Here is a 15,863-nt window from a genome sequence, read left to right as displayed (position 1 = left end):
TAGTGAAAGTAAATGCACAATGCGAAGGGAACTCAAGGGATTGGGACTAAACAGCTGTGTAGCCTTAAGAAAACCACTTGTCAGTGAGGCTAACTGGCAAAAACGGCTTCAATTAGCTAGAGAGCATAAAGATTGGACTCTGGAGCAATGGAAGGTCATTTGGTCTGATGAGTCCAGATTTACCCTGTTCCAGAGTGATAGACGCATCAGGGTAAGAAGAGAGGTGGCTGAAGTGATGCACCCATCATGCCTAGTGCCTACTGTACAAGCCTGTGGGGGCAGTGCTATGATCTGGGGTTGCTGCAGTTGGTCAGGTCTAGATTCAGCAATGTTATGTGCCCAAAGAATGAGGTCGGCTGACTACCTGAATATACTGAACAACCAGATTATTCCATCAATGGATTTTTTCTTCCCTGATAGCACGGGCATATGAAAATACCAGGATTGATCGGGCTCAAATTGTGAAAGAGTGGTTCAGGGAGCATCATTTTCACACATGGATTGGCCACCACAGAGTCCAGACTTGAACCCCATTGAGAATCTTTGGGATGTGCTGTAGAAAACTTTGCGCAGTGGTCCAAATCTCCCGTCATCAATACAAGATCTTGGGGGAAAATTAATGCAACTCTGGACAGAAATAAATTGTGACATTGCAGAAGCTTGTGGAAATGATGCCACAGCAAATGCATCCTGTAATCAAAGCTAAAGGCAGTCCGACAAAATATTAGTGTGTGTGTGACCTTTATTTTTGGCCAGGCAGTGTATATATATGTAAATGTATACATATACACATGTAAAGGTGGGAAGACAAACACCTATACACACACAAACAGGTGTTTGTCTACACACCTTCACAATTTTCACTCATAGGTTCATTAGAACCTTTAACTGTATCAAACCACAACATTTTAGGGCACAAGGCATACTTAGACTGGCAACCATGTTATCAGTAGTATATGGTTACATGGCTTTTACTAATATAATGATACAGAAATATTTGGTGTACATATAGACCCAGCTGATCTCTTATAGTTTGTAGAACGCTCTTCATCTGAAAATGAATTAACACTCTCACTCCATCTGGACATTACTAATATCTCCAGTTTGTGTAGTTACTGTGGATGGCATTTTTGCTTGCATGTACATTTATTTTATTCTGACACCCCAAGAATAATGTTATTATTACTAGTATTGATAACACCAGGAACCGTTAATACATTAATGTAGCTTCTGCTATTCAGAAATATTTCTACTGCGCTATTGGTCACTATGTATATGTAGCTCGTCTAATACTTAAATGCTTTTAGGTTAAACTTTAAAACCATTTAGCGCCCCGTTAAAGTACCTAACCGAGGTTTTATATTTCGAAATGTTCAAAATAATTCACACTATACCCAGAAGCAACCAGTGGGAGCGCTGACGGAGTCACGCGCTCAACACGCAAATAAAGCGCGGCACAGGTTACACCGAAGTTGAAGTACCAGCTGTCATCCGGATAGGACGGATGGGATAGGTTTTCTCTTTTTTTACGAGTTTTTATATAACATATTATTCAAGCATGTTATCAAAATATTTACCTCTTACAGTTTTTGCCAACGGAGCTTTATCCGCTTTCAGTTTAATTTTAGGATTCATAGTATTAGACGTTCTAGAGTCAGTGGAATTGCCCAGCTGTAAAGAGGTAAGACCGATTCATAATTGTAAAAATCTTGGTGTAGAAATCTGGTACCAAAAAAAAAAAAAAAAAAAATTAAACCGTTTTGTAATGTTTTATTTTCAAGGCAGCTGTCCTGTTTGTTTCAAGCACGAATTACGAGTGTTCGTTATGTTCTTATAGTTAATGTAAATCCTAGGTCTTGTTTCACTGACCTTTACGAACAGCTGGAACTACTGTATATTCAGCATGCTGCTTTCGTGTTTCATAATTGCATACATTATTGAATGACAACCCGCTGTTGCTGCAGACCTCGGTATGAAGAGAAAAGTACATTTACCACTGCCGCTTTATTTCCAGAGTATTACTGATTTCCATATAAAATGGCCTACCACAATGCTTGTACTCTTCTGTTTTCTCTTTATGAAATTGTACTGAAAACTAAGAGTTAGTCTGTGCATACACCTGGACTTTCTTTTTAAATGAAACAGTTTTGCTCTGAAACTCACTTTTAAATCATTTAAAATATCTTGAAGTACTTGATGTGGCATACAGGAACATAGAGTTCATGACATGTTCATGGGATAGTTTCCAACTATGATTATAAATTGTATATAAATACTATACCTGCTATACTAAAACTAGACTGCATTTAAAGTATATGAAAGGATTTATTGTCTGCATAACTGCATGTACATGTCTTTAAATGTATAACAGTGTTTGTGGGTATAATTGCTTGCAGTGTGTGTGAACTGGGCCATGTTTGTTATTTTACTCATGTTCTCATGTTCACATGCTGAAGTCATTTCACCCATAATTTTTACTTAGACTTGATCATATGATTACATGTAAGATGTTATTGCGTTACAACGGGGCAATTAAAAGCATGGGGAATTTTATATAAAACAAACTGTCAGGTGGAGTGAAGCACATTTGCTTAAGTGGGCCAAATTATTGAACAGTGTGAGAGATCAATAACAGACTTGGTGTGGTAATTGATTTTTCTCTTGGTATTGATAATGTCTCCACACCAATTTTCAGTGTACATTGGACTTTCAAGCAAATATATGTATGCATAAAAAAAAAAAAGAAAACTCCAAGAAATGCTAAGCTTGGGACTGATTGGTATTTGCTTGCCGTGCATATAGCTCTCCATTATGAAAAGCCATGACTGAGTTCAGTGCAGCCAACAACATTAGCATCTTATCACAGGCTGATAAGAATATTGGTCTCCGCTGATACCTGTGTGAAACTGACATCTGGTGTTAAGGCTCGTTGGGAAACAGGCACAATTTGACTATATATCTGCACTATATAGTCACTATATATATACTATATATCTGAGGTTTTTTAGTAAAGAACATCACAAGATTTAATAAATATATTTTATATATGTTTTATCACAACATTAAGCTTATAGAATCTTGTATTGTTATTCAGTGGGGTGTTGAATTTGCTTTTAAACACTGACACTACATTTAAGAGTGCAAATGCAGTGAAATTAATTGCCAGCCATACCAGAATGCTGTTCAGAACAGTGAAATTAAGTTAAGGAAGAACATTATTAATCTTGTAATCCCTTGGAAGATTAGAAGACCTTGAATTTGATCCAAGAGATATGTCAGTTTGGGCATCTTAGGTTTCTGAGTGGATGTGATACAGCTGATAGTGCACCTATTGAGAGACACCATAGAAACATAGGACACTTTGTCCTGTTGCCTTGGTTTCATCATAGTAATGTGGATTATTGTTATTAAGATGAGTGCCACTTACAAATTTGATACAACTAATTGCTAACTCACTTCTTATGCCTTTTTTTTCTGTAGGCTTTTTCTTCCTCTTTTATTTATGCATAGAGCTAATGTAGTTGCACTAATAGAAAACACTTTGAAGGGAGAATCGTTTGTCCTGGCCCTTTCTCTTTGGTTAACTATTAATCAAGCTCTGGCACATGTGTAGGGGGTTTGCATGTACTTAGCCAAATTGTGCTCTAATCTCACTTCAGGTGGCTTTCTGTCTGATTTTGGATTGTTGCATGTTGATTTGGTTTGTTGCATGTTTGTTCTACACTTTCTAGAGTAAGCACTGCATAAATGTCCTGAATAATGCTCAACAGGGGGCATCCTACAATCCCCTGTCCAAACATCACAAATTTTAGGTTTCTAGCTAAGTAACTTTTTTAATTATGTTTGCCAGCCTTTGAGTAACTTCAGTCAGTGATGGATTACAAGGATAGAATAGTGAGTTTGTTCAAGAACTTGCTTCATCATCTTTTTTCCCACCATCATGGTAAGGAAATAATTCCTGTCAAAGCAAAAGCAGTTTGTTAGGACTAGGAATTATAGACATTGTAGATGAAGTTAACTGTCAGTGGGTGTGGCAGATGCCTGTGTAAATATTTATCTGACCCTCTATTTAAAAAGGGGTTTGACTTTATTCATGCAAACATTAAGCATGTAATGATGTATTGAAGTGTCACAATCCTTGGTTTAGCCACGTAGTAACTCTACACCAATGAGTAGCATCAAATATATGTGACAATATTGGTAAACTTTTCTGCATTCACTCATTGTCACTATTCAGAGTTATACCATATTGATATGACATGAGCTATCAGTTTGATGTGCAATGGATCTTGGATGACAACTTTACTGAGTTGTAGTAAACTGGTATTTTGGGCACACTTACATCATTAGTCTTCAGTGAACTCTTGGAGTGGTTATTTTAGTCCAGTACAAGATTCAAATCTAAAGTGGCACCAAAAGATTGAAGCCTTTACAGCCTGCTCAAAATTGGTGAACATTTCAGAGATTTTCAGCTGTAGGTCAAGTGAGTTTCACATAATACTTTAATGTAACCTCCTTGTTTACTTTTAGGTAGACAAGGTTTATCTTGTAAACCATTATGCACTTTTTTCATTATTATTTAATGGAACTCATCTGTGCATGTGTATATGTTTGTTATGAACTTAGTCAGATTACCACTTCGAGTACACGGACTGTGATGTGCTGGGGTCACGATGGAGAGTGGCAATACCCAACAAGCCTGATACATGCACTGGCCTACCAGACCCAGTTAAAGGAACTCACTGCAGTGAGTAACGAGATTTGACATGATCCTTCAGCCATTTAAAAACCTACATCATGCAACATCAGTTGACTGAGCTTAAAAAGAACCCTGAGGAGCTTCACTCTAACTGCTGGGCTCTTCCCTGTTGACAGCATTTACCTGTAAGGAAGGCGAGTACCTAGACATGAAGTCTCAGGAGTGTCAAAAGTGCACAGCAGGAACCTACTCTCTGGGCACAGGCGTGGCTTTTGACGATTGGGACACTCTGCCTACTGGGTTCCTCAGCCACGGTGCCAGTATGGATGCAGGTGACCTCTCCACAGACTGCACCAAGTGAGTAACTGTGAAACAGTGGGTTAAGTGCTGTCGGATTTAGTCATCAGAAACATCTTAATGGCACATATTTGCCTTGCAGTGTGTAATGGCTGCTATTACACATTGCTCCATTGCAGTCACAGATGCTAAGTTTTATTCTATTTCTAATTATATTTCCAATTCCCATGGTTACCACTAGATTGCAGTAATACAGTGCTTTATATTGTGGTGTATGTGTGTGTCTTTTCACCTTCTCCAGTTCAACTTGGTCCCCTAAGGGGGACTACATAGCCTCTAACACAGATGAGTGCATTTCCACACTGTCATATGCTGTGAGTTTAAAGCAGCCTGGCTCAGTCTCCTTCCAGTACTTCTACCCTGATAGCAACATCTTGTTTGAATTCTATGTGAGTATTATGGTATCTTAACAGCCCAGTGAACATAAAAATATTGTTGACCTTTGTATGCCAGTGGATCAACAGAGTATTATCTCATTATCTCTGTGATAATACTCTGTTATAGCTCTATTATATACTCTGTTACTCTGGCTATGTTTCATATTGCATGTTTCAGTGACTACTAAAGATCATTTTGATTGCTATGCAATAATAGAGCAGCTATTTTTAAAATGTAATGTCAGAAGAAAACACATTGGGTCACACACAATAAAGGTCAATGTTTTAATGTTGCTATTATGTTTTTAATAAAAGTTAATGTTTATAATGCCCTGAAAAGGCCACTCTTCTTATCCATACCCCCTCTATGTGTTGTGGTCAGGTTCAGAATGACCAGTGTCAGTCTACTGACTCCCAAAGTCGATGGATGAAGAGTTCAGAGAATGACTGGGATGCTCACTATGTAAGTATGTGTGTGTGTGTGTGTGTGTGTGTGTGTGTGTGTGCACGGACATGCGCACACATTTTTGTTTTTGCTGTGTTTGTTAGTGTGTTTTTGGTTGCATTTGTGGAGCTGCAATATCCATAATCCGTGTCACCCGTAGAAGGCCATGTTGCCCTTTTGGTTTGGCTCCTCTCAAGGTTTCTTCTTCATGCCATCTCAGGGTGTTTTTTAGGTTTATTACCACTTATATGATGTCCAATATAGTAGAATTAACTGTGCTATAACAAATTTATACCTGAGCTTTCAAGATTTGATGTTGATTGTGTTTTTTGTTCTCTAACCAGGTGCAGCTGAATCGAGGGAACAATGTTGTATACTGGAGAACCACTGGATTCTCTCTGTCCAGTAATGCTGTGAAGCCAGTGCTGTTAAAGAACATTGCTATCTCTGGTTTGTATTCTTAGTACTAGTTTGTGCCACTGTCATTATAGTAACGGTGCAATTACAATTGTAAGAGTTGTACAGTGCACAGTGGAACTTCTGGCTAATACCTAACTTAATGGATAGATAGGTTACTAAGTTTGTTGTTATCTAGGTTATCTAGGCTTCTAACTGCTCATAAATTAAGCCACTGTTTTGAAAAATGATTAGCTATGTAATGCCTGTACAGTGAGTGTGTATTAAGCCTGTGAAAACAACTCATTATGCCCAAGTGATCAAGAATTTTTGTGGTAACTGTCATTTCACCAAATCATATTTATAACTTATTATCTCTCGGGAAACACTCCCCACAGGGGTTGCGTACACGTCTGAGTGTTTCCACTGTAAGCCTGGCACATACAGTGCTGAAGCTGGCGCTGCCCGCTGCCTTCCCTGCCCAGTGGACACCTACTCCAACAAGGGAGCCACTGCCTGCCAGCAGTGTTTGAAAGATAAATATTCTGGTATGTTTCTCTTTTATGTCATGTTTGTGTACCTGGTGTATTGCTACATGTTGATATCTTTTGGCTAGAAAGAAAATTGCTTTTGCCACTTCCTGAAGGAGACTCGATCAGGATTTATTATAGCTCTCATGACTGTTATATCTGCATAGCTGAGATAAAACATTTGCAAGTAATCTCATTGGTGTAATGTTTATTAAAATGAGTTGTATAGTAGAACCTTTTGGATTGGCTAATTAGAGTGTTGTGCATTATCACCTGATCTAAATGTGTGGGTTATTGTTTCCCCAATGCTGTTGGCTTTTTCCTTTGTGGCTGTGGCAATCTAGGGATCGGATCGGGAATGTGTAAACAGAGGCCTCCATGCACAGCTAGTGACTACTTCTATACTCATACCCCCTGTGACTCCAGAGGACAGGTACTTTGGAACTCTAACCATACGAGAAAGGACTGGTCCCTGTGACAGCCGATTAAATGCACACTTTATATCCAGACATACATGAGTTGAAGTCCAAAACGTATTCATTTTAGCATTTACTTCAGTGCCTAATATTTTGTACCAAATTAAGCATGGGTGATTGAGAAATTGTATATATTTTGTTAGCAGATTCCAGTGTGTATTTTAGATGCTTTGTTTTCTATAGTCTTTCTGTTATTTGGTTATTGGAGCTTGGCTATACAAGACATTGACTAGACCCAGTACCTTGGATCCCTCTGTGCTTCTACATAGACGCAGCTGATGTATAAATGGATTGAGCCAAAGATCTGCAGTGAGAGTGCAGTGGGAGCAGTGGCTCTCCCCATCTCGGGGGAGATGCAAGCCTGCCCCCCCTGCAACCCCGGGTTCTTCTCCAGCAACTCCTCAGCCTGCCTCCCCTGTCCCCAGGGTTTCTATTCTAATGGGACAGGTGCAGTGTGCACACAGTGCAAGACCAAGCAAACCACATCACTTCTTTCGCATCATTTATAATTTACTACCTCATTGATGTAACATGAATGGGCATTAAGTCATGTTAATATTACATCATTTTGACTGATAGAGCCATAAATGTGAATCATCACCTTAAATGAGGGGTGCACAATTCAAATGTGTTGCTTTACCTGGTTGAACATAACTGATTCCATTTCATAAAGTGCTTGATAATTGCGGAAGTTAACCAGAGGTGATGGATATGGGGAAACACTACAGTGTGTAGCACTGGCCCTGTGACTTTGTTTCGATTGTGGTCATTGTTTTCAGCCATGCATTCATTTCAGATTGTATAATAGTTCTCTCTCTCACACACACACACACACACACACACACAGACACACATTCATTAACCTGAATGTTATGTTTACAGCATGCTCAGAGTGTCCTGTCGGAATGGAGCCAGTTGTAGGTTTTGAGTATAAGTGGTGGAACAGGATGCCTAGCAACATGAGGAGTTCCGTCTACAGCCGAGAGTACAGTGACACACAGAGGAGCACAGGTAAACACAACCTTATGGTGCTCATCTGGACCCAACACCTGTTCTCTGCAATTTGGTCACCCTTCCTGTCATACCACTGACCTTGTAATAGTAGTCTGATGGAGATTAAACAGTAGAAGTCATTCATTTATAATAATTATGAATTAGGTGAATTAGAGTATGGAAAATATCAAATGAATCCTGTCCTGTTCGCCACTCCCTGGCGTTAAGGTTCCCACAGTGATGCTACCTGTTTTGTTTACTTCCTAATTTTGTTTATTTGTGCTTCCTTGTTTTGGTTTCTTTTGATTCCACCCCCTTGTTAGTATCTCTGCATGTTATTTTAATCGCCTGTGTCTTGTTAGTCCTTATCTGTTCTATCAGTGTTCTATCACTCTATCAAGACTTGCAAAGTCTTGTCTACCTGACTGACATTTCTGAACCATTGTTTATTGTTGTATGTTTCTCCTGGTGTTTTGGGATCCCTGCCTGTATCTTTGGATTACTTTTTTTGCCTGTATCGTATGCTCTCTGCAGATTACCTTTTGCCTATTTCTTGACTACATCTTTGTTCTCTATTAAATTGCATCCGTTATACTGTGTTCGACTCCGCCTCTGTTTGTCTAAACCCGATAAATTCGTTACTCCTAAACCGTTTTGAATACAGAATCTAAAATCTGAATTATACAATAGAAGGAATCTACTCTGTCAAGAAAACCTGCTATTAAAGAGTACATGCATGATCTCAGTTCTGGAGATGCAGTAATTTTATACATTTTTAACAGTACTTCAGTCATATTAGTGAGGTGATCTTTTTGTGACAGGATGGGAGGTAGCAGGGGAGTACATTTATACCACACCAGGAGATATGGACTCGGACTACATGATGCTAACACTGACTGTACCTGGTTATAGGTAAGCAAGCGCAGAGATAAACAACTATCTACATTTTACACTCATCAAACAAACATGCATCAACCACTTTTATAAACTGTATGGATGTTATGGATTTATTTTTGAACTCTTTTTATTTGATTCTATTTTGAAATGAAATACTAATTAAAGTTTGAAGGAAACTTGCCAATTAAGTCGTATCTTTCCCTTTCTCAGCTTGCCATACTCTCGGGTTAAAGATAATGAGAGAGCAGAACTCTCTAAAATCACATTTGTCTTTGAGACCAAGTGCTCAGCTGACTGCCGACTGTACTTCATGACAGTAAGCACTTCATGACATTTTTGTCAAAGTGACACAAGTTAACTAGCCTGGTCTTTAACAAAATACTCCCCAAAAAACTTTGTTATTCTTACATACTTTTCTTACCTTTGCATGACTAATACTTGTCCAACTTATTTTTGAAATCCAAACAATTTCTCACCTTTACAGCCTCTTATCTCACTGACCAGTGTGTATAGAAATACTTGGGCCGCGGGAAGTGCTGTTGGTGTATTTGTTCACAGGGCTTGAATGAGCGGAACAATGGTGTGGTGGAGAGTTGGAAGGGCACTGTAGGGAAGCAGTCCTACTCCTACCTTATCAAAAGCAATCGCACCGTCAGCTTTACCTGGGCCTTTCAGCGCACTGAGGCCTACACCACTGTACGTTTCTCACTCACTCACGGTACCTTATCTTATGTGTGCTGTCGTAGGGATTTCTCTTTCTTGTATTTGTTTATCTGCTTTGCATCTGTTTGTTTTCTGCCCAGGAGAGACAGTTCAGCTCTGATTTTGCTAAGATCTACTCCATTCACATAACTAATGTGAAAGGTGGGGTGGCCTCTCAGTGTCGACAGTGCGCACTAGGCTCCTCCAACACAGCTTCAGCCTGTGTGCCCTGCCCTCCTGGACACTACATGTTGAATGGCACGGGCGTGTGCAAGAGCTGCCCACCAAACACTTTTGTCAGGCCTGAGCAACCTCTGGGAGAGGAGGCCTGTGTGCAGTGTGGACCCAATACTAACAGCAACAAAGTAAGCAGTGCAGAGCACTTCAACAAAATAGCATTGTGCATGAATCTATGAATGTGTTCCCCTGAAACTTGTACACCAATGCTTCTCACTGTTCTCAGGCACGCACCTCCTGCGTCAATGACTGCACCCTGGCTGTGCTGTACAAAGGGGAGAGTCTGAGGTATGACTTCTCTCCTCTGGCCAATGTCACGCACTTCCAGAGCAGCCCACGCTTCACCAGTAAAGGCCTTCGTTATGTCCATCAGTTCAGTGTGGGCTTGTGTGGGACAGAGGTAACCAGCCATATTTCACAATTTAATATAGAGAAGCTGTCTCTGCTTTTGTCTGACTGTCCATTTTTTCCAGGGCCGTGCTTTGGCCTCCTGTGTTGACAATGTGACAGACAGCAGGAAGCAGGTGAATGGTTATGTCTGTCAGTCAACCATAGTGCCCTCAGAGATCCGAGGTCAAAGTGTGGTGTCCTCGCAACCTTTTAGTATTGGAAGCACGTTAATTGGTGAGTTGTATGCGCCGTAAGTGAAATCGGATCATTTCCTTCACACATTAGATAAACAACAGATTCACACCTTTTGTTATGATTGCTTTATTTTTACCACAGGGGTATCAACAGACTCCACATTGGATCATATCTCATCTTCTGAGAATTACTTCCCTGCTGAACTGAAGCTGCCTGAGGTCATATTCTACTACCAGTAAGATATGATACAATATAACTATCAAAATGTTTTGTGCAGAAACTAATGTTCTAGCACAGGTTTAATTTGTCATTAAACTTGTGCTTGTCTTTCATATGGTGTTTTTAGAGCACCGGAGACAACACAGGTGTGCAAGTATGGAAGGTCAACGTCCATCAGACTCAGATGTGATCCCACAGTAATGGCACTGGATCAGATTTCCTTGCCAAGGTACACTGCTGAACTGTAAACTGTAAGGTCCCAGGGATGTTTCACCTTATTAAGGGGAACCAAATACCACTGATAAGAGATAACAAGAACTGTTGTAGTTGCTATTAATGTCAGCTGAATTATTTTGTATATGCTGGCACCTACTGGTGAAATAAGGAACTTCAGGAACTGTTTTTATGTTCTACTGAGGTGTTTGACAAAGACAGCAAACAATGGGACAAACAAAACAAATGAATAATAACAATACTGTGGATCCACAGTAGCAAAATACAGTGTCTCGCCAATAAAAAAGTGAATGCCAGAATATCCGACTAAACTCCAGTTTATTGGAACAATCCAGTGGAAAGACCAAATATCATGATAGAAGGACACATGTTGATGTTGATGCCTAAAACCTTTCACATAGTCCTGAAAGAGTCAGAACAAAATGTACGTAAAGTAGAACAAAAACAAAACAAACAAACAAACAAACAACCCACGTGACTTAAATTGCATTACGAGACAGAGCATTTATCACAGTGTCTACATTAGGATAGGTCTATATAATACTTTAAATTGTATCAGCTGACGTATTGCACCATTGTTCTGTAAAATAGTACCCAACTTATGTTCCCCAGGCACTTTTAATTTTATGAATAGAACACATATCCAAGGCCATAAGTCACAAATATATTCTGGATATAAGTGATTGGGAAACATCCAGTGTCAAAAGGTCATCCCAAGATGCCCAGTGGGAAGACAGATATTATTCGGAGAAAGGAAAGAAGTAAAATTCCTTAGCTGAAAATGCTAAAGAAAATGTGAAGAGGGCAGATTGAAATCAGAAGATAATTGAGCAAAACTACTAAAGGTACCATCTTTATATAGGTCCCAAAAATACCTTTCTCTTGCCACATTTTAAAAGCTGTATCACTCAAAGGGAAATTAAATATTTTCTAGTATAGGCAGCATCATAGAAGGTAGCAAGGACTTAAAAATGACACCTGAACTGGAACCAGATAATGATGATGGAAAGCACCAATGGATTGCTAGTAAAAATTGAGAGTTTAAGTGGTAAGGAAGATGTAAACTGGGAAAATGTGGAGGATGGAGAACAGGAATGTGCGTCCAGCCTACACTACAGAAACCCTGGAGACTGAAGCCAATGAAGTGACTTTTGAATATGACCAAGTATAAAACAAAAAATTAGGGAGGGCAAGCCCACCATCAGATCAAAATCTCTGTAAGGGATTTTTTCACTCTTGGAACCTTCCCATCCAATAAACAATTGTCAGTAAGATGGTATATGGCTTTTAAAAGGTAAAAATAATGGAATGGTTTGAAACAAAAAATTAAAACTGGGCAAAACATTCATTTTATGGTGTTTATTCTAGCTATTAGTGATGAAGGAAGAGATCTCCATCTCTGTAAGTAAATTTAAGTTAAAATTAAATATTTTGTGCAAAAGAGAGAAGTTAGTGTATGGGATACATGAATGCCCAAATATATAAATCCAGCTGGAACAAATTTAAAAGCTGTAATCGATTAATAAAGTGATAGTGCTAATGAACTAAATGGATAACAATCACTTTTCTGTAAATTCACTCTACATGCTGAAAGCGAGCCAAACCTCTCCAAAAGTGATAAGATTGAAGGAATAGAGTTCACTGTCTCAGCTATATAAAACAAGTCATCAGCATACAATGATAATTTCAATTCAATACCTTTGTGAGAGATTTTAAACATTAGCGACTTTAAAGCAGTTGACATAGGGTTAATAACAAGGGAAAAAAATAGGAGAGACAAAGGATATCCCTGTCTGGTCCCACAGGACAAAGAAAAAATAATCCAAAATGACACCATTAGTGTGAACACTGGCTTGGGGGGAAGTATATAACAGTCTTATCCAAGATATGAATTTGTCCCTGAATCCAAATCTGTGCAAAACTGTAAAGAGGTAATTCCACTCAACTCGAATGAATGCGCTCTCTTCATCCAAAGAGACTATAACTTCGGCAGCAGAGGAATAATGTTTTGTAAAAGTTGCATTTAAAAAAACATTTCAAAAAAGTATGAACATTTCAAAAAAGATGCCTCCCCTGAGAAACCAGATTTGGTCCTGGGAAATTATATCTTGAAGAATTTTCTTCAGATGTAACGCCAGAGCTTTAGCCAGGATTTTACATCTACATTTCAAAGAGACAGAGGCGCAGACATGAGGCGCAGGCGCAGGAACTAGGATCCATGTCCTTCTTCAAAAGTAGGGATATAGACACTTGAGTCAGGGTTGGAGGCAAAGTCCCAAACGATAGGGAGTCATCATAAGTTGTTAAGAGAAGAGGAGCCAGCTTATCTTTAAATGTCTTAAAGAATTCAATAGGGAATCTGTCAGGGCCAGGTGCCTTTCTAATTTGCATTTGCAAGAACGGTTTTTATTTCTGACTCCCCTACCTCCCCATTGTCCATGTGTCCTCAGTAACTGTTCAGAGGGAACCTGTGATGGCTGCTCCTTTCACTTCTTGTGGCGCTCTCAGTATGCCTGCCCCCTGTGTTCTGAGAGGAACTACCAAAAGATAGTGACTTACTGTAACAATGGAATTCAGGTTGGGTTATCTTCATAGTGAGCATCATGTATAGCAATTGAATGTTACCCTCGATGAAACAGTCTACTGATACATTTAAAAGGTACATTTTACATCTACTAAATGAGAAATATGTTAATATTTGTGTGTGTGTGTGTGTGTGTGTGTGTGTGTGTGTGTGTGTGTTCAGAGGACTACTTATGTATGGCAACAGCCACTGCAGTGTACGGGTGGAGTGACTCTGCCAGCTCCTCAGGTCAGCGCTTGTGTCACTATGGACTTCTGGCTGAAATTTGGTGTTTCTGTTGGAACAGTGGCAGCACTTCTCCTCGTCACTATTAGCTGCTACTTCTGGAAAAGGACACGCAAGTGAGTGCTGAACCAATCCCAGTGTTAGCTGCAGTTAATTCCACCCAAGTGGAATCTCCCATGTTCCCTGAGATGGTAGCTGTTGTGCTACCATCTGGCCTGACCTATGTACATGTGTGTTGTGTAGCCAACCACATTTTCTTTTTGAGTTGCTGCTCATGAAACATCATTGAACAGCTGAACACATTTGGACTAGAGTGCTAACGTCCAGATTATGTGTGTGATCTAACAGATGTCTCTGACTGGCTCGCATTTCTCAGTTTTGTTAGTGAGAGAAGAACTAGGCCATTCTCCCTATCCAATAAAAGCTCATTCATTTGGACTCCAGCCATTGTTGGCTGGAATTTGAACGCCAGCTGTAGCACCCAACTCTGCACTTGTTATGCAGTACTTTAACAATCTTCTTTAGCAATCTTCATTGCATTAATAGTATAGTGGTGGTATTTTATTAGGATTCAGGGTTGGAGTAAATTCATGTTTAGAGGAGACTTGAAAGTTGGTAGACAGTTCAATGTCCATAAATATTTGGGCTCAGTTCCTTGAAGGCATTATAGTACTGTGATAAAAAAGCAATGTTTATATTAAGTCCTACACCAGCTTAGAAGTGGTATTGGGAAACTGTGCAATGGTTATGTAGTATTATCAACTGATAGATCTAAGTAGCAGTGGCTCTAGTTTGAACAAATGCTTTATACAAGAACAGTTCACAAGAAGTAAACTCTCAATGCATGGTATGGAGCTTACATGCATTTTCTGTGGTGTTCCTATTGTACAATGCTCTCGACAGGCTACAATATAAGTATTCAAAGCTGATGATGAATGTGGGAGACAAAGATTGTGATCTCCCAGCTGCTGACAGTTGTGCCATTATGGAGGGAGAAGATGCAGAAGACGATCTCATCTACCTTACCAAGAAATCCTTCTTTACCAAAATCAAGTCCTTCTCTAGAGAGGTGAGCACAACTGGATGCCCACTAAAGCACATCAAGTAAGCTTACCTGCTATCAAATTGGCCATGCTATGATATTATGGTTTTAAAAGAAACATTTTGTGTCATTCCAGCGTACATCTGATGGCTTTGATTCTGTTCCTTTGAAGACATCCTCCGGTCAGGAAATGGAGATGAACTAGATCTTCAAGTCCTCAAGTGCCAAGAGAAGCTGCTCTGTCAAATGCAGAGACTTGGAAAATCATGACATGATCATGATGGCATCAGGGTGCATGGGTTGTGGGGAAGAACCTTTCCCTAGGCTAGGCTAGGCACTCTAGATTTCACAAGAAGTTTTCTGGCAGTGCTGTCTTGGTCGCTCTTCTTCAAATACAGTGTGCAGCTTTTATATGAGAAAAGTAGAAACAGGTTCCCAAATTTACAACTAAGAATCTGTTATTAATGCTGACATGTATTACCCATGGGTCCAAAGAGTTTGTTTGACATGTTACTTGGATGTGTCTGTATAATTAAAGACTTAAAGAATATGGTGAAATAAGTTGATTTTAGACAAAAACTTTGCTTCAGTTACCCATTTGTTTGACATGAAATCTATTACTTATGTAGTAATAGATTACTACATAAGTAATTGGGTAAGACAGATACGGTGACGTTCCCCAAAAGATTACTGGTCATATTTGTTTGTTTCCAAAAATTTGTTTTGTTTTGTCAAATATTTTTGAAGTAATTTTGTGTAGTGTATGTGACCACCTTCCTTTGAATGGCCATGTTTTCATTTGAATGTTCTCACAAACAAATAAACTTTAATGACCTTATTATGAATATTTATTGTTTCTTAAGTA

At 39.2% G+C, this 15,863-nt stretch overlaps 1 protein-coding gene across 1 annotated transcript; it reads left to right on the top strand.

Moving 5' to 3' along the window:
* Positions 1-1,184: 1,184 nt before the first annotated feature.
* Positions 1,185-15,836, top strand: elapor1 (endosome-lysosome associated apoptosis and autophagy regulator 1). Its single transcript, XM_027030064.3, has 22 exons — positions 1,185-1,681; positions 4,627-4,747; positions 4,876-5,056; positions 5,298-5,445; positions 5,816-5,896; positions 6,223-6,328; positions 6,673-6,822; positions 7,149-7,237; positions 7,550-7,727; positions 8,163-8,291; positions 9,095-9,185; positions 9,381-9,486; positions 9,729-9,866; positions 9,974-10,237; positions 10,336-10,509; positions 10,583-10,733; positions 10,836-10,929; positions 11,041-11,142; positions 13,598-13,724; positions 13,894-14,072; positions 14,860-15,025; positions 15,135-15,836. The coding sequence occupies exons 1-22, from the start codon at positions 1,559-1,561 to the stop codon at positions 15,201-15,203; spliced, it is 2,967 nt and encodes a 988-aa protein (XP_026885865.3). The 5' UTR covers positions 1,185-1,558; the 3' UTR covers positions 15,204-15,836.
* Positions 15,837-15,863: the final 27 nt, after the last annotated feature.

The sequence above is a fragment of the Electrophorus electricus genome, chromosome 25, assembly GCF_041902795.1.
Source record: "Electrophorus electricus isolate QZ-2024a chromosome 25, ASM4190279v1, whole genome shotgun sequence".
NCBI classification, from domain to species: Eukaryota; Metazoa; Chordata; class Actinopteri; order Gymnotiformes; family Gymnotidae; genus Electrophorus; species Electrophorus electricus.
This window is presented reverse-complemented; position numbering and strand designations above follow the sequence as displayed.